The sequence below is a fragment of the Cygnus atratus genome, chromosome 8 (assembly GCF_013377495.2).
Source record: "Cygnus atratus isolate AKBS03 ecotype Queensland, Australia chromosome 8, CAtr_DNAZoo_HiC_assembly, whole genome shotgun sequence".
In the NCBI taxonomy this organism is placed as follows: Eukaryota; Metazoa; Chordata; class Aves; order Anseriformes; family Anatidae; genus Cygnus; species Cygnus atratus.
This window is the reverse complement of record NC_066369.1, coordinates 32934265-32951441: the sequence shown is the minus strand read 5'-3', so window position 1 is coordinate 32951441 and position 17177 is coordinate 32934265. Positions and strand designations below refer to the sequence as shown.

General features: G+C 44.1%; 1 protein-coding gene and 1 long non-coding RNA gene across 2 annotated transcripts in view; both read left to right on the top strand.

Annotated features, from left to right (window-relative positions):
* The first annotated feature begins 6 nt into the window (after positions 1-6).
* Positions 7-4877, top strand: LOC118256967 (uncharacterized). The gene is made up of 3 exons (XR_004781416.2): positions 7-267; positions 3422-3468; positions 4132-4877. It is a non-coding gene; the product is annotated as an uncharacterized LOC118256967 (long non-coding RNA).
* Positions 4878-11021: 6144 nt separating this feature from the next.
* SLC44A5 (solute carrier family 44 member 5) overlaps positions 11022-17177 on the top strand; it is an 84995-nt gene continuing 78839 nt past the window's right edge. Inside the window, exon 1 of the mRNA XM_035564392.1 lies at positions 11022-11190. Coding sequence (XP_035420285.1) covers positions 11154-11190 — 37 coding nt within the window. The 5' untranslated portion in view covers positions 11022-11153. The remainder of the gene's footprint in view (positions 11191-17177) is intronic.

Genomic DNA, 17177 nt, shown 5'->3' with positions numbered 1-17177 from the left:
GTCGCTTGGTGCTGAGGCCGAGGCCGGCTCTCGCTGAGATCGGCTGAGGCAGCTAGCTTTGGCATCTAGGCGGTGGCGTTCGGGCTCGCCGCAACCAAAGATTATCTTAAAGCAACGCTGGGCGTAAATCTACGGCGTGGTAATTCCAGTCGTGCACTTTCTTTCGTCGAGGTAAACACAGCAAGTATTTAGAAATAACTTCGGTTTCCGTCTGGTACCTCGGTTCTACGGAAAAGCAAATGCGACAATTGGATTATCACGGGACAGGTATAGAAAACGTTCATTCATTCAAAAAACAAACAAACAAAAAACCCTTTGCTTCCTAATTAAAACCGGTATGACCATGCTGTTAATTAAAACTGCACCAAAAGAGGAGTGGACAGCAGGTCGAGGGAGGTGATTGTCCCCCTCTACTCTTATGTTGTGAGGCCTCACTTGGAGTGCTGCATCCAGGTCTGGGGTCCCCAGCACAAGAAAGATGCGGAGCTGTTAGAATGGGGCCGGAGGAGGGCCACAAAGATGATCAGAGGGCTGGAGCCCTCTCCTATGAAGAAGGGCTGAGAGAGCTGGGGCTGTTCTGCCTGAAGAAGAGAGGGCTCCGGGGTGACCTTATTGCAGCTTTTCAGTCCTTGAAGGAGTCTTATAAAAAAGATGGACAGCAACTTTTTACTCAATCAGATAATGACAGGACAAGGGGGAATGGTTTTTAAACTAAAAGACGGGAGATTTAGATTAGAGGTTAAGAGAAAATTTTTTCCCTCAGAGAGTGGTGAGGCACTGGCACAGGTTGCCCAAATAGGTTGTGGATACCCCATCCCTGGAGGTGTTCAAGACCAAATTGGATGAGCAGCCTGAGCAACCTGATCTAGTAGGTTGCATCCCTGCCTATGGCAGGGGGGTTGGAATTAGATGTTCTTTAGGGTTCCTTCCAACCTGAGCCATTCTATGATTGATTTGACTCAGGCACACGTGAGAGACAGAACCATATCGGGCTGGAACACCATTTTGAGACCATCCAAGAAAAATTATGTATAACGCTGACATGCATAGAACAGTCAAAAATAAAGTATTTTTCAAAGCGTGGCAAATACTTAACCAGGATGCTACATTGTTAATCTTCCTGTGGTAAATAAGATGCTGAGTTATAATGCTTAAAAATTATTTAAAGAACTAATTTCCCAGGAAACCTACCTGAGAAATAAGCAATGCAAAACTCATACCTGTGGACAGCAATTGTATCATGCAGCACTAAATTCAGGTAATGGATGAAAGACCACACTGAAGTAAGAACATTTTGGTAAGAAATTGTAAATGAATTGACAGAACTATTGGGGTCTGAAGGCACTTCTGGAGATCATCTATTGCAGCCCTCCTGCTTGCTTAAGCAGGGTCACCTAGAGCAGGACCACGTCTAGTTGAGTTTTGAGTATTTCCACAGGTGGAGATTCCACAACCCTTCCGGGCAACTTCTGCCAGTGTTTAACCACCCTCACTGTTAAAGAATGTTTTCTTCTGTAACATTTACAAATACGGTTTAATTCTCATCTGAGTTGAAGTTCTGCTTATACAAACCTTGTATTTCTCTTAAACTCCTACACCTCCGCTTGAAAGGGAAATAAAAAGTATTAATTTTTGGTGAGTGAATTAGGATGGTTTTCCAGGTACTATTTACTATTTGCTTACTGAATGTATCTGATTAAATATTCCTTGATTTTCTACAAATGTTACTGTTTATTTACAAACCGAAATGGGCTAAGCTGTGAGTAGACATCAGTATTTAAAAAAAAAAAAGGTTAGTTTAGGAACATTCTACAACGTAGCAGTTATACTTGCACACATTATTGGTTCCTCTGTCATTCTTCATAAGTTTTTTCTGCTGCTGCTCATTTCCTGCAATGATTACTTGTATTTGCTGAAATAAAATATTTAGACCATTAATTCATCTTTTTTAAGTGCACAGACTCTAGCTTAAAGGAGGTAAGAAGAAGTTGAACTTTCTCCTAGGGAATTTGCTTCAATGGCAGTTTGAACCCTTGTACATCCATAAGCTAACTCTTCCCATAATAAGGCACACTTCAAATCTGCTACAGCCAAGACCACCTACAGTGGGAATATTTCATTTACTAAAATGGGTTTAAAGTAAAACATATTAGTGATTTACACAGAATAATTATGAAAAAACACATTCCCCCATAACCTTTTGATTGTGCATTTTGTTTAATAAGACATTCCCATGCAAACTTTTTAAATAAAGTTTTCTGACAATAGTAACAGATAATTTCAAAATTTCACAGTTCCATGGCTAATGTGAGATTAATATGGGACAAGTTGCACAAAATGGTAAAAATGTACCACTTGAATTTTTTTGACTACTTGTAAGAATTTCCTTTGGAAGCAGAGAAATAGTTACAAAGGCTCCTGAGCTACCACAGCACAAAATCACAGACAGACACAGACACAGACACAGACACAGATTTCTAGGTTGGAAGAGACCTCAAGATCATCGAGTCCAACCTCCGACCTAACACTAAGTACTCCACTAAACCATATCACTAAGCTCTACATCTAAACGTCTTTTAAAGACCTCCAGGGATGGCGACTCCACCACCTCCCTGGGCAGCCCGTTCCAATGCTTAATAACCCTTTCGGTAAAGAAGTACTTCCTAACATCCAACCTAAAACTCCCCTGTCGCAACTTTCGCCCATTCCCCCTCGTCCTGTCACCAGGCACGTGGGAGAACAGACCAACCCCCACCTCACTACAGCTTCCTTTAAGGTAACTGTAGAGAGCGATAAGGTCGCCCCTGAGCCTCCTCTTCTCCAGGCTGAACAAGCCAAGCTCCCTCAGCCGCTCCTCGTAAGACTTGTATCTTATATCACAGAATGCTTTGGGTTGGAAGGGACCTTAAAGATTATTTTGCGGGTTCTTTCCCTTCTAACGTGCATCACTTTTCTCATTTCAAATTTCATTTGCCATTTTAATAGTCACTCAGTCTCACAACCTTCTCCTGCAGTTCTTTGCACCAGCCTCATCTTTCCTACACTGAATAACTTAGTATTATCAGTAAACTCTATCACTTCACTGTTGACCTCCTTTTCCAGATTATTTGTAGATATTCCAAATAGCAAAGACAGAGCAAAGCCATGCTGCTTACTTTTCCCTACAAAACCTGATGATTTTTCAAATTCACCTTTGGAAGTTCAAGCATTCTCTATCAAGCATTCTCTATCAACCAAGCATCCCTTGTTCACACATCTATTAGCTGCCTCAGCAAACTCCAATTATTTTATGAGGTATGACTTCCTTTGACAGAAACCCTTCTCTAGCACATCACATTTATCTGTGTCCACTATTTCTGTACTTCTTACTTGCACTTAATTTACATGGTTTATCAGGCTTACTAGTACATATTTTTTCCAGATCTCTCTTGGAGACCTTTTAAAGAAATGGCATCCAACTTGCCTCTTGTAAGTTTTCATTTAATAACCGAATGATTCTGCACTGCAGTAGTCCAGCTATTTCACCCTTAAGTTTCCCTAGAATTTGTGGCTGAATAAATGTGATCTTCACAATTGCTCCTTTTGTCTCTTTGCTCCTTAACCTTGTTAATTTAATTTTTGATAGAAGATATACCCTCTGATGAGTCTTGAAAAAAAAATGGTCTCCTACAGACAGTTCCCCAACTTCTTTTTCAGATAATATAAATGCAAAATAGAGAATCATTTAACATTTTTCCATGGTTACTCATATATTTAAGCAGTGCCAAAGTACTGCTGTACTGTGCCTAATCTAAATAGGAAAACTGTCCTTCTTGAATAAACTCTTAAATTGCTCCAGTCTGTGTCAGAGACTAGATCAAAATATGACCTGCAATTTCTCTGCCTAATCAGTTGACGCAGCACAGGAGGGGAACATTAGACAGTTGTAATCATGGTAGAAAATCTGGTCATAAATTGGTAAATCACGATGATTTAGCAATCATCCTGATTACATCCACACCTACTAACACTTGTATGTGTTAACTTTCCTAATTATTAAATTTGGATTATTAGTATGCAACTATTTTATGTAGAATCTGTAATTACCCATGTAAATCTTATCTAATGCATTTTCTTTGTTTTATTTTACAGATTAAAAAGAATGTTTACTTACCACAGATTTCTGGTGTGTGTGAATTCATAAGACCAAGTTCCCAAGCCCATTTTATGAGTGAGAGGGGATACTGAAGTAGGAAAAATTACCTTCCAGTTCAGCACAGTTAACATTTTAAATTTTATTCAGATTAAGATAAAAATCTATTTTCCCTGTACTGTATGATAGATTCATCTCTCCAGTTTTGTCACATTGTGCAGCAACAGGAATAATGTCCTCCACAACAATTTTATGAGCAGCAGCTTGAAACTCTTTCTGCTCGTAAGTTCTATTAAAAAAAAAAGTCAAAAATTCCATATTATCTTTAATTTTGCCAGTTCTCAAATGATGAGAAAAGAGAAAAGCCTCAGTTCCTTCCAGGGCAATCCAAACCACCACTTCCGGGACCTCTCCAGGAACAACAACAAAAAAAAAAAAGTTGGTTAGTTGGTTACAAAGTCAAGAAGAACACAGCCTATAATGCGTCTCAACATAGTGAAAAAGTATTTTCAGAAAATACTGAAAACATCTGTAAAGTTAAAAGAAGAAATGCAGGAAGACCACTGCTAGGCATAGAAGAAGGAGAAACTATGACATAACTGAACACCGATCTGCTAAGTGAGTTTATTAATAGTTCAGGACTGTATTTTCCAGTAGGCAACACATTATTCAACCACAGCCATTGAAAAATGGTATCTTGCTTTCTTCCTCAAGTTGTGTCACTACTATCACTGTTACACTGAAGAAAACAAAACAAAACAACAGCAACAAAAAAGCATCTAGAAAGACCTTGTTGCTTCAGAATTTTATACCTTATTTTATCTAGAAAAAGACAAGATGATGTTGAAAAAAATAGACAGATAATTGTATTCACTTTTTTTTTTTTTAAGGAGCAGCCCTTGATACAGTCAAACATAGCTTTGCCAACGGATTTTTGTCTAAACTAGAAAAAGTACTGATTTCAAAATAATGCTAAAGGTGATAACGTCTATGTGAAAGAAGCTGTCAACTTTACAATAGAGAACATACATCTGTTGTTTTTTCCTGCCAGAGTGGTATGCAAGGTTAACACTGAAAGTTACTCTGAAAAAAATCATAACTCCCCCCACAAATAGAAATATGAATTGGACAGGTGGGATTCATACTTGGAGTGGCACAAGTGATCAAGTGACAAAGGATCAATTTTTAACATGTAAAATTTGGGTGACGATCTATTATTCAGTCAACTTTCCCATTGTTTGACTCAGTGGGACATTTAGATTCAATGACAAGATTACTAGTGACACTCAAATGCAACTACCACAGCATTTCCTTGGTTTAGTATGTAAGGCATTTCCTTGGTTTAGTATATAAGCTTTGTCACAATCCGAAATGTGACCATTACAGTGACAAGATCACCACTGGAATAATCTCCTGACAGGAAAAAGGGTATGACAAGAATACACATGCAAGTGAAGCAATCTTTATTACTTTAATGTCAAAAGAACTACACAACTTGTTCACAAAGCTGTACATCACAGAAAAAGATAAGACAACAATAAACTAAGGTCACTAACCTCGCTTCTGCATCACGTAACTCAGGACAAAAAATGAAGAGTTGTCAAAAACAGTTTGTTGCTGGGGTAGTATGTCAGGAAGCTGGACTTGAAATACCAATCTCCTATGGTACGCATTAACTGTCGGCTTCCCCTTCCTAAAGCATTTTGTTTGATCTGTAAAACACCCAACTGGCTTGAGATGGAGCCTTATTCCATAAATGACACTGTCATGGAAACACTTTGGACACTTAGGCTGTGTCACTCTGGGGCTAGACCACACTTGTTGACAGTGAGCTCTGACTGAGGACCCTTCAACTTTTACGTAATTAACAAATGACTCTGGAAATGAGGAAACCAGAAAAAAGGCCAGCGCAAAAGCTAAACAAGGTACTACCTGAGTTTTGAATCATTTTTACTTTCTAGTTTGAAGCTAGGAGGTTACTGGTGGTTCAGTAACTTCACTGTATAAGCAATATTTTTACTCTATAGGGGAATGTTAGTACTTCAGAAAAGCAACTTTTATATAGCGCACATATAAAAGAATAGCATAGGTAGTACAGCTAAGCATGTTTAAAGAAATGCATTATATAAAATGTTCTGACCTGTAAACCCTGACAATTTGAAGCTGTCTCCACCATGTAAGTGGGAAGCAGAGCGTACCAGACCTACACATCTTTTTCTAAACACTTCACAGCATGCCTTTTGGTGCATGGAGAGTCCCAAGGCTGTGCAACAACTCAGCTAAAGAATAAAACATGGGAGCACCTATCCAGACCATGAAGGCTATAAACGGATCAAAATGCAGAGACAGGAAAAACAGAACTGAGCGCGGATTTCCCCACGGCCAGGAGCGGGCAGTGACGGCCGGCAGCGAGCCGGTCGAGGAGGGGCGTGGCGCGGCCCGAGGCCCCGCCAAAGGCGCTCCTGTCCCGCGGCCCCTCGCCCTCCAGCGCTGCCGCGGCGTGCGGCCCTTCCCCGCCAGTAGCGCCCAGTCCCGTCCCGTCCTCCCTGGGACCCGCATCCCGTCGCCACCCGGCCGGCACGACCCGACCGCTCTCCCGAGCGGCTCTCAACGCCGGCATCCCAGAGAGAGTGGCCGAGAGGTCGGGGAGGCTCCCGGCGATGCCTGGCGAGGCGGGACTCTCGGACAGCGGGTGCCAGCGCCGCGCCGGCCGCGACCCGGGCGCGGCAGGGCAGGGGGCTCGGGGCCGGGGCCGGGGTCGCCCCGCCGCGGTGCTCCCCTCGCCAAGGCCGCAGTGCCCCCGCGTGGAGCGTCGGGTGTGGGCTTGCAGGCTCCTGGCGGTCCGGGCCGCGGCGGAGGTCGGCGGGGAGAGGGAGGCGGGGCGAGCGCCCGGCCGGCGCTCGAGCTGCGAGGGCACAGCGGCTTGTCCGCGACCGGCAGTGGTTGTCGAGGCCCTCCTTCCAGCTGTAGAGTTTACCTATTGCAGGTATGGCTTGTTCCACAAAGCCTGGGAAGTGCGGCGGCCTGATGGCGAGAGAGAGCCCATTTTGCTCTCTGTATACCGAGTCTCCTGGGCTGTTTCCAACCACCTACATCTTAGCCCTGTTACCAGAAAAGTCCTTGTGGCTGATTTATAGTATTTTTGCCCATCAGGGAACCGTAACTTCATATTTTAGAAATGTGCCAGGCACTTGGGCTTGACTGGGACTGGGGCATGGGTTTTGCTCAGCCTCAGCTCCAGTCTGGTTTTGTCTGTCACAATTTTTCCATTCTGTGCACAAAACACAGCATGTACCTGGGACTGGTCTCATTCCAATAACTTACTAACTCCTTACTAAAGAAGAACAAAGTCTACTGGCTTAGCTAGGCTTTTAAAATTTGATTTTAGTACAAACATGAACTTTAACACATTTGAGATGTCATAGTGATGTGTATATCATGTTGATAGCCATGTAAAATGTGTTTATGAATGCTGTCAATTCTGGCTGTATGTTGAAACAAAAGCACTGATTTTGTAAATTAACTGCAATGTATAAAGTACAGTCTTTTGAACATTATTGATTCAGTACAGTAAAGCAATGTTACCTAGGGTTTTATTAAAATAATGCTTTCAAGAGAAATAGCTTCTTTGATGTCTCTGTGAATGACCTTGTTTGGAATATATATATATTTCTAATTACTCTAATATAAGACACTTCTCTGAGAGCTGGATTTTGGATAATGCTTTATTTTGCATAACAGCTCAAAGTAAGGTGTCCCAAATATTTTTAGCACTGTTATTGTCTTGGTATGTTTGATTCTTGATGGCTTGTGTTGTTACTGACAGTTATGACTCTTGAATTTGTACTTATTACAGCAAAATCACTTCAGTAGGAAGCAAGCCGTGTAAGAGTGGTTTTTTGTTTGTTTGTTTTCATATATCAACTAATTAAAAAGGGGATGGTTGCAATGTTGCATAGCATTTATCCTGGCACAATTCCAGGCCTTTACTGAATGGAGTCATGTAAGTAGTGTCAACTTAGTGCACAGACTACTGATTTTTCATTCCAATATCAGTGGATTTTTTTCCCTGTACTTTAAGGGTAATTGAGGAAAAGTCATAGGCATAATTTGTAACTTTGTGTTACCTAGGTGCTTCATAAATATTTTTTATGTACTTCCTGTTTTAAATCTAGTTTAAAGTACACTGTACCATTGGATTGTGTGGCTATGGGGCTTTTAAATACCAACACTCAAGCCTGTGTTCTGTGCTCCTTTTTATATATAGGGTTCTGTTCCATACGTCATGTTTCTGACTGTGGTGTGGAGAGTTAAATAACGAACAATACACTTTCTATTCATATATTTCATATCTGTTATTTATACGGTTTCTGTATTCCATTAACTCGGTATGCCTTAGATGATTTATCATTATAACAGCCCTGTGATACAAGGAAATATATTCAACCTATTTAAAAATATGATTTTGGTAAGCAGCATGTCTTTTACTATGAGTATTCTAAATAAAATTACACACAAAACAAAATTCTAAAGGTGGGTAGATGGCCTCAGAATCTATATTAAAAACTAATGTCATAGGAAATATGTACTGTCATAGGTATTAAGCAACTCCATCTGCCTGAGTCAGGTACCTGAACACCTGTAAGGATGTTACACACTAAATGTATTTACTAGCTGTAGGACGGTATGTAAATTCTATAGTGCTCAGAATTGAGACATTATTTCTAGGTGCCTTCTAGATCAGGATCCACAACCCTTCATAAAGCAAATAATGTTATCTGCACTGAGGTTAAAAGACAGCTTGGAATGGGGTTGAAGACATCCCTAAGTCTGAGAGACTGAATAAATCAGTATGCTGAAGGAATGTTTACATTAGGATCATAGAATCGCAGACTGGTTTGTGTTGGAAGGGACCTTAAAGACCATCTGGTTCCAACCCCCCTTCCATGGAACCTCCCACTAGATCATGTTGAATGGGGTTTTTGCACAGCCTGGCCTTGAATACTTCTAGGGATGGGGCATCCACAGCTTCTCTGGGTGACCTCTTCCAGTGCCTCACCACCTTCATGGTGAGGAATTTCTTCTTATATTTAACTAAACCTACTTTTTTTTTTTTTTTAAGTTTAAAACCATTACCCCTTGTCCTGTCACTACAATCCCTGATAAAGAGTCTTAAGAGTCTTTCCTCATCATTTCTGTAGGCCCCCTTTAAATACTGAAAGGCTGCTATAAGGTCTACTTGGAGCTTTCTCTTCTTTAGGCTAAATAACCCCAACATTCTCAGCCTTTCCTCACAGGGATTCATTCTGCATTAGGAGTCTTCTTTGTTAGGAAATAATGCAGACTAATACTTTTGGATTTATAGCGTAAAATCATAGAATCATAGAACCATAGAATATCCCGAGTTGGAAGGGACCCATAAGGATCATCAAGTCCAACTCCTGGCACCGCACAGGTCTACCCAAAAGTTTAGACCATGTGACTAAGTGCACAGTCCAATCGCTTCTTAAATTCATACAGGCTTGGCGCAGTGACTGCTTCACTGGGGAGCCTGTTTCAGTGTGCAACCACCCTCTCGGTGAAGAACCTCTTCCTGATGTCCGGCCTAAACTTCCCCTGCCTGAGCTTAACACCGTTCCCGCAGGTCCTATCACTGGTGTTTACGGAGAATAGGTCACCTGCCCCTCCACTCCCCCTCGCGAGGAAGTTGTAGACTGTGATGAGGTCTCCCCTCAGCCTCCTCTTCTCCAGGCTGAACAGGCCCAGTGACCTCAGCCACTCCTCGTATGTCTTCCCCTCTAGGCCCTTCACCATCTTCGTCGCCCTCCTCTGGACACTCTCCAACAGTTTAACGTCCTTTTTGTACTGTGGTGCCCAGAACTGCACACAGTACTTGAGGTGAGGCCACACCAGCACAGAGTAGAGCGGGACAATCACTTCCCTCGACCAACTAGCGATGCCGTGCTTGATGCACCTCAGGATACGGTTGGCCCTCCTGGCTGCCAGGGCACACTGCTGGCTCATATTCAACTTGCTGTCAACCACAACCTCCAGATCCCCCTCTGCGGGGCTGCTCTTCAGCATCTCGTCGCTCAGTCCGTCCGTATAGCCAGAGCTGCCCTGATTAGATGGTTAGATTCAAGTCCTACTAAGCATTTGGGAGGGTTTTTGCTTTGGGCTGCACTGAATACCCCCTAGGGAGGGTCTGGAGCTCATCAGATGCACTCCTAGAGCATGTCCAGCTAGTTTAATCCAAAGTTCAGTTAATGTGCTTTGAAATGTCTTTGTGAACCGCGGGCTAGGGGAGCTCGCCCGGCCCCTCAGCACGGGCCGCCCGGACAGCTCCGCCGGGGGCCGCGGGCGGGAGGCGCTTCCCGCGGCCGCTCTCGGGCCGGCTGGGCCAAGGCCGAAGCAGGAGCGGCTTCAGGACGGCCCAGTTCCTACCAGCGGCAAAATCTCTAGGCTACGGGCATCGGCCAGGAAAGGGGGAGCCTTCTCCACCTTGACTGCGGCACCGGCGCCTGCTGCGCCCGCCGAAACCGAGCGGAGCCGATACTGCTGCCGCTGCCCGTCACGTTCCGCGGGGCAGAGCGCTCCTCCCGGCAGCGCCAGGCGGCGGGGGAGAGCTCGCGGACCTCCCTGCCTCGGGCCCCGGCAGGGACAGCGCCCGCTCTCACCGGCTGCCCAAGTTGCCGCCGGGGCCGGGCGCAGGCGGGGCTGGCGAGGGGCAGCGGGCAGGCCGCCGGCGGCAGGTCGTCCTGCGGCCCCCACGCCTGCCCTCGGCGCCCCCCCTCCGCCCGCCGCCCCCACCACGGCTCGGGCACCGCCCCCGCGGGCTCGGCGCAGGCGTCGGCCGTGGAGCCGGCGGGACGGGTGGGCCGGCGCGGGGCGCGGGCGGAGCGGGAGGCTGCCCGGCCGCTGCCTCCTCTCATGCCTTCACGGCAACAAAGGGCGCGCTGAGCGGCGGACGCAGGCGCCGGGCTGCCGGTTGCGCTGCCAGCGCGGTGGGCGCCGGGAGACGATGGCGAGGAAGGGGGAAGCCTCCGCGCCTCCCTACGGTAAGCGCCCGGGCACGGGGGAGAGACGGAGCGGGCGCTCGTGCGAAGAGAGCCGGATCCCGTGCCACCCTCCGGCCTATTTACGGTGCGGATCCATCGTGCAGCCAGCGGCGAGAGTTGGTTTCCCTGGGCAGATGCTGGGGATGTGTGTGGGGGTCATACGGGCCCCGGGCAGCCGGAACCCCCGAAGGCGCTGGTGCAGCTCTCCGCTGGCGCTGCGGCTCGCCCGGCTGGAAGAAGGCGGGACGGCTGGGCTCGGGGAGGGGAGCCGGTGGGCGCAGAGATGGGGGCGGGCAGGGCGAGAACCTCCTCCTCCCCTTCCTGCAGCAGGTGCTTTGCGGCCGCTTTGTCCGCGCCCGCCGGAGAAGGCCGTCCTGGGAAGGAGGAGGCTGCAGCTCACGCCCTGCCGAGGGCCCGCGGGCCGGCCGGCGGGCAGGCCGGCGGGCGGCAGGTGCGCGGCTCTCGGAAGGGCCGGCCGGTGGGCGCGCGGCGCCCGGCTCGTGGGAGCGGGGGCCGCGGGCCCTGGTGGGCCGTGGTACCGGGACCTGGCGGCGGGAGCCCGTTGCGCTGGTGGCCCTGGTAGGGAGAGTTCTGGCGTTTTGGGCTGGGGACTGGGAGCTCTGCAGCCGTAGCAGAGGTACCCGGACTAAGCAAGCTCCGTGCCCTCAGTGGATCCTGCCAGCCCGCGCGTAGGAGAAGGTCACCGGGGGCAGAACTTCATCACAGTGCTTGAGCCGTGCTCTAATTGCTCTTTGGAAGCTGATACGTTTGCCACAGAGGAGGCTGGTTTTGCAAAGCTTCTTAGCCTGTTTGAAAGTGTTGCTACAAAACCGATTTCCTTTTCCAAATATACATGAGATTTCCATAGCCAAAAAAAAAAATAAGAATCTACAGAATGTGCAAACCCCCTTAGAAACAAGGCTTGTTTTCTGTGAGTCCCAAAGGCTGACTGTAATTGCCTGCGGTATAAAAGTGGGCAACAATGGCTTGATAAAACAGTCTTTGCCTTGATATCACAGGCGTGTTGTGTGGCATGTGTACAACTTGGAAAACTCAATTTTATAGTTCATCTCTATGGTCTGAACTGCGATCTGGCTAAAAAGGAATATTCATAGTTTGGCTTCCTTGCACTTTGGACCTGATGGACAAAGCTGGTTAGTTTTTGTTTGTACAAATATGGTGTATGCAGAATAAAAATCTCGATCCCTCTCAATAGTAGACTCTACTATAATAATGGTGGTGTTTTTGTTTTGATTAATCAAACTGTCCAAAATAGGGAGCTTGCAAAAAAAAGAAAAAAAAGGTGGAGGCTGGTGACGAGTGGTGTCCCTCAGGGGTCCATCCTGGGACCAGTACTGGCTAATATCCTTACCAACAACATAGGCAATGGGATTGAGTGCACCCTCTGCAAGTTTGCAGATGACACTAAGCTAAGTGGTACAGTCAATGTAACAGAAGGAAGGGAAGCCATCCAAAGGAACCTGGACGAGCTTGGGAAGTGGGCCTATGTGAGCCTACTGAGGTTCAACTAAGTGCAGGGTGCTGCACCCGGGTCAGGGCAGTGCCAGACATGAGTACAGACTGGGAGAAGAACTCATTGAGAGCAGCCTTGAAGAGAAAGACTTGGCGGTTCTGGTGGACAATAAGCTTGACATGAGCCAGCAGTGCGCACTTGCAGCCCAGAAGGCCAACTGCATCCTGGTCTTCAGCATCAGAGGAGTGGGCAGCAGGCTGAGGGAGGTGATTGTCCCCCTCTGCTCTGCCCTTGTGCGGCCCCCACCAGGAGTATGGCATCCAGGTCTGGGGCCCCCAACACAAGAAGAACGTGGAGCTGTTAGAATCATCTAGTTCCAACCCCCCTGCCATGGGCAGGGACACCTCCCACTAGACCAGGATGCTCAAAGCCCCATCCAACCTGGCCTTGAGCACTTCCAGTGATAGGGCGTCCACAGCTTCTCTGTTCCAGTGCCTCCCGACCCCCATAGGAAATAATGTCTTCCTTATATCTAATCTAAATCTACCCTGTTTTAGTTTAAAACCATTACTTCTTGTCCTATCAATATACTCCCTGATAAAAGAGTCCCTCTCCAGCTATGACAGTTTTTTACATGCTGGTACTTCTTAGGAACAGTTAGAAGGAAAGACCCTTTTCATGTCTGCTTATCTACATAACTTAGTCCAGGAAAAGAATGATAGCTGCAACAAGTTTATTTTCAGATATGAATCTGAATCGGTACAAATTTAACGTGTATAATCTTTTGAAGTTCTTCTTTACTAGTCCATTTCTCAGGGTTTTCCTGTTATTTCCAATTTCCATTAGTTAAATGGTCTGATTTCGTTCATGTCAGACAACTGGATATGTTCTGTGTTACTTGAAGACATACGTGGTGGTAAGCACTGGACTTTTGCAGCTGAATGTCACCGGTTATTCTGTAGACCCTGCAGTGAATCCTTACTCGGTAATTGATTATTACTTGGATGTGAAAATGCTTTTTTTACTGTGTATTTGCTCCTGAAGTGCAAAAGTACATAACATTCATGGTTGCTTAACTGTATTTACTATTGTTTTTCCTGTTGCTCAAGTGCCTGGCTCAGAGGCAGTCAGATTTACAAAATCTGCCTGTGTGAGTATCTAAAGACGTTTTTCCATAGCATCTGGATGTTGTGACAAGGATAGACTATGTTTGTATCAGCTTAATGCAATAATACAGAGCCATCTAGCAGGATAACATAAATTGGCTTAGAACTATTAAAGCACTTAAACATAAGATCCTGTGTAAGACATTAGGAACAAGGTGTATGATGACATACAACTCTGCTTTGTTTAATACAATGAAGATAAACACATGCCCACTGTTTCTTTTACAGTGAAAGCTAAGCAAGACAAAATAGCTGTGCATTGTACAAGTACATTGTACTTAAGCTTGGACATCAAGGTTTTTGCATTTACTCTTTTCCTGCTGAACTTATACTGGTTCATTAGGGACTTCGAAGATGTTTCAGTCACAGGTAGAAGAAACAGATGATGATTAGAATAGCCCTTCAAAGTTCCTTACGACTTTATTTTCTCTGATCACTTACTTGGGAGGTGGTCCAGTCTCAGCAAATTTGAGAGCCAGAACCTCTGATGAAAGACAGCGTTTGTGTGGGATGCTTCTATCCATGCTACCTTTTTCAGTGTCTGTAGAAGCTCCTGGTCAGGACACAGAAGACTGCAGTTAGCACTGCTGCAATATTCATTGCTTAAAAATTCATTCCTTATTACCTCTTGGATGGAGAAAATTAGTAGGCGAGACAGGAGATCTAGTCCACAGTACTAGATGGACTATGCTGATGTTAATGAACAAATGGGATTTCATTCAGGGTGGTATCATACAGACTACATAAACTCCATGAGGATAGTGGGAAAGCAGTGACAAGCATAATAAATAATTACTGGGAAAAAATAGGTTTATTATAAACCAATGATTTACTTTTGTTAGGATGATAGGAAATAAATGCCTGGCAGCCATTAGAGTTACATGCATGTCTTAGATATTTAAGTCATCTTAGGCAACAAATCCTCAAATTAACTGAGTGTAATTTCAAACCAAAGACCTCTGCAACCTAAACTTTCTTAATGTTTTTGCTTTATTTTTTTTCCATGTGGTTCAGTCTGAGTTTGTTGGTACCAAGCTTTTATGATCTTGGAATTTCATAAAGGTACAAATACAGATATAAATAAATAAGATATAAATATAGAAGTATAGTTATAAACATATGTCTTTATGCCTGAATAATAGAATACTGAATAATAGAATTCTGAATAGTAGAACTGCAATCCTTATGAAACATCAGATATGTTTTTTTCATACCACATTAAGCTGCTATGGCACTGTACAGCAGCTGGACTGCTACAAGCATCCACAAATAAAGGCAGCCAGGAGAAAATCTCTCTGGATACTCCAATACAGCCTACTGCTGATGTAGAAATTCACTTCTGTTCCCATACAAATTCTAAGGAGTTCTTGTGGGCAAGGATAGGATGCTACTGACTGTTATTAGCAACTCAGGGAAGGCCACACTGCAATATTTGGTCATCTCCAACCTTGATCCACATAAGTGAAGTCATCCTTTCTGTCCTAGATTGTGCCAAAGAAAGCTGCAACAAGTAACTGCACTCTTTGAGTATACTCTGAGCAGTTACTGTAAAGTCAGAGCTCTTTTAATGTACTAAAACTTGAAACCGTGCCTTTGAAAACCTCAGGCAGTTGCCAAGACATGGAAGTTTGGCCTGAAGAAGTCATCTCCCTGAAAACGACCGATGACTAAAGCTCTCAAAAGATGTTCAGTGGGTTACTTCTCTAGCAGGAGGTACCATACTTGTACCTATTTCTTAAACCAGGAGCTAGATAATAGTGTTAAAGTATATCGTTTGGTATGTGGCTCTGACATAGTAAAGGTGGAAATGTGTTTATGCCTTAGGAGCATGTGTCTCCAGAAAGAGGAGCTCTAACAGATGAGCTGGCCAAAATTCTCCTTGTCTCTTCTGCATAGCATGTAATATATAGAAGAAAGCAAGTATCTTTTTCAGGTTAACAGCTTCCTTCTGGGCCACTTGCACACAGTGCATTTAGACTTGTACAAACTGATGTGCCATGAAATCTGGTAGCTGAATTAGTGTTCTTCATGATCATTATACTTTGACATAAGTGAATATGCTAAATAATAGCTCTGGTACTTATTATTTAATATTATTTGTACTGGGTGTTACAGTAAAATTATTATTTTTTTTATCACTTGTATTTTTCTATGAGAGAATTTCTTGGATGTGATCTGAATGTTAAAAAGCAGCTGACTAACAGTGTAGAAAAATACACTGTTTATTTTTAGACTTTTTTCCCCAGCAGAATGATAAATAGCTTCATTGCCATTGCTTTGCTGTAGCATACAAAAGGCAATGAGCTGTGTCTGTGAATACCCCTCTTTGTTGGTTTCAGTACAATGCAATATCTGTGCTAGCATCTAGACAACTGCTATAAACAGTAAAATGATAAAAGTGCTATCTCCCTGTGACCAATACTCTTGAACTGTAGTAATATTTATCCCCATTAGCAATTTGAAGGGTTGGTGGGAATTTGTGAGTTAATAAAATGTTTAGACATATACATTTATATATATGTATTCAGGAAAATATGTAGGTAATATATACATATGTATATTTCCTTGCTAACGTTTTTCTGGCATCTATCCAGGTTCATGGGAATTGAGAACTAAACTGAGACAAAACATCGATACAGAATTAATAAAGCCACAAATACAGTTTGATTCGGAAAACAAGTAACGTAATATGCGCATACATTGCATTTCTGTTTATGTAGTTCATGCCAAGTAGACACTTGCTAATTTATTCTGATAGGCTCTTCACAAATGACAACAGGAATGTAAGACTAGTCTAACATCTTGCCACAAGTTTGAGGCTAGCCATCATATTAGAACGCCAAACTGAGGGAGAACGTCCATCTCAGCAGCTGTCCTGAAGCTTATTTTGTAGAGAAAAAAAAAAAAAAAGCTACTGAAAACTGTTGGCTTTTTCTTCTTATCCCCTTGCAATGAAAGGTTTTCTTTTCAACAAACGGAATCAAAAAATATGTAGGTAGTGAAGTGGTGCTTTGGGATACTGAAAAACAAAACAGAAAGATAAATCAATGAAAGTTACTTAAGAACAAACAGAATTCTGCAACAAGTGAATCTCTAACTGGGGATAGCAAACAAACAACTAAAACCTGTAGAATTCTGGGCCAGGAGTTATTACTGAAGCTGTGTAGTATACCTGGAAACGTGGCTTTACAAGTGGAAGGAAATAAACCATGCAGCTGCCAAGAGGCCCAAACTTCCAATTCACTACAGCTTTTAGGGCTTTAGGGCTCAACACAGATTTGCCAACACTGTAAAAACTCTGTTCCCATATAGATTGAAAAAGAGAAATGGTTTAGAAAATAGATGCT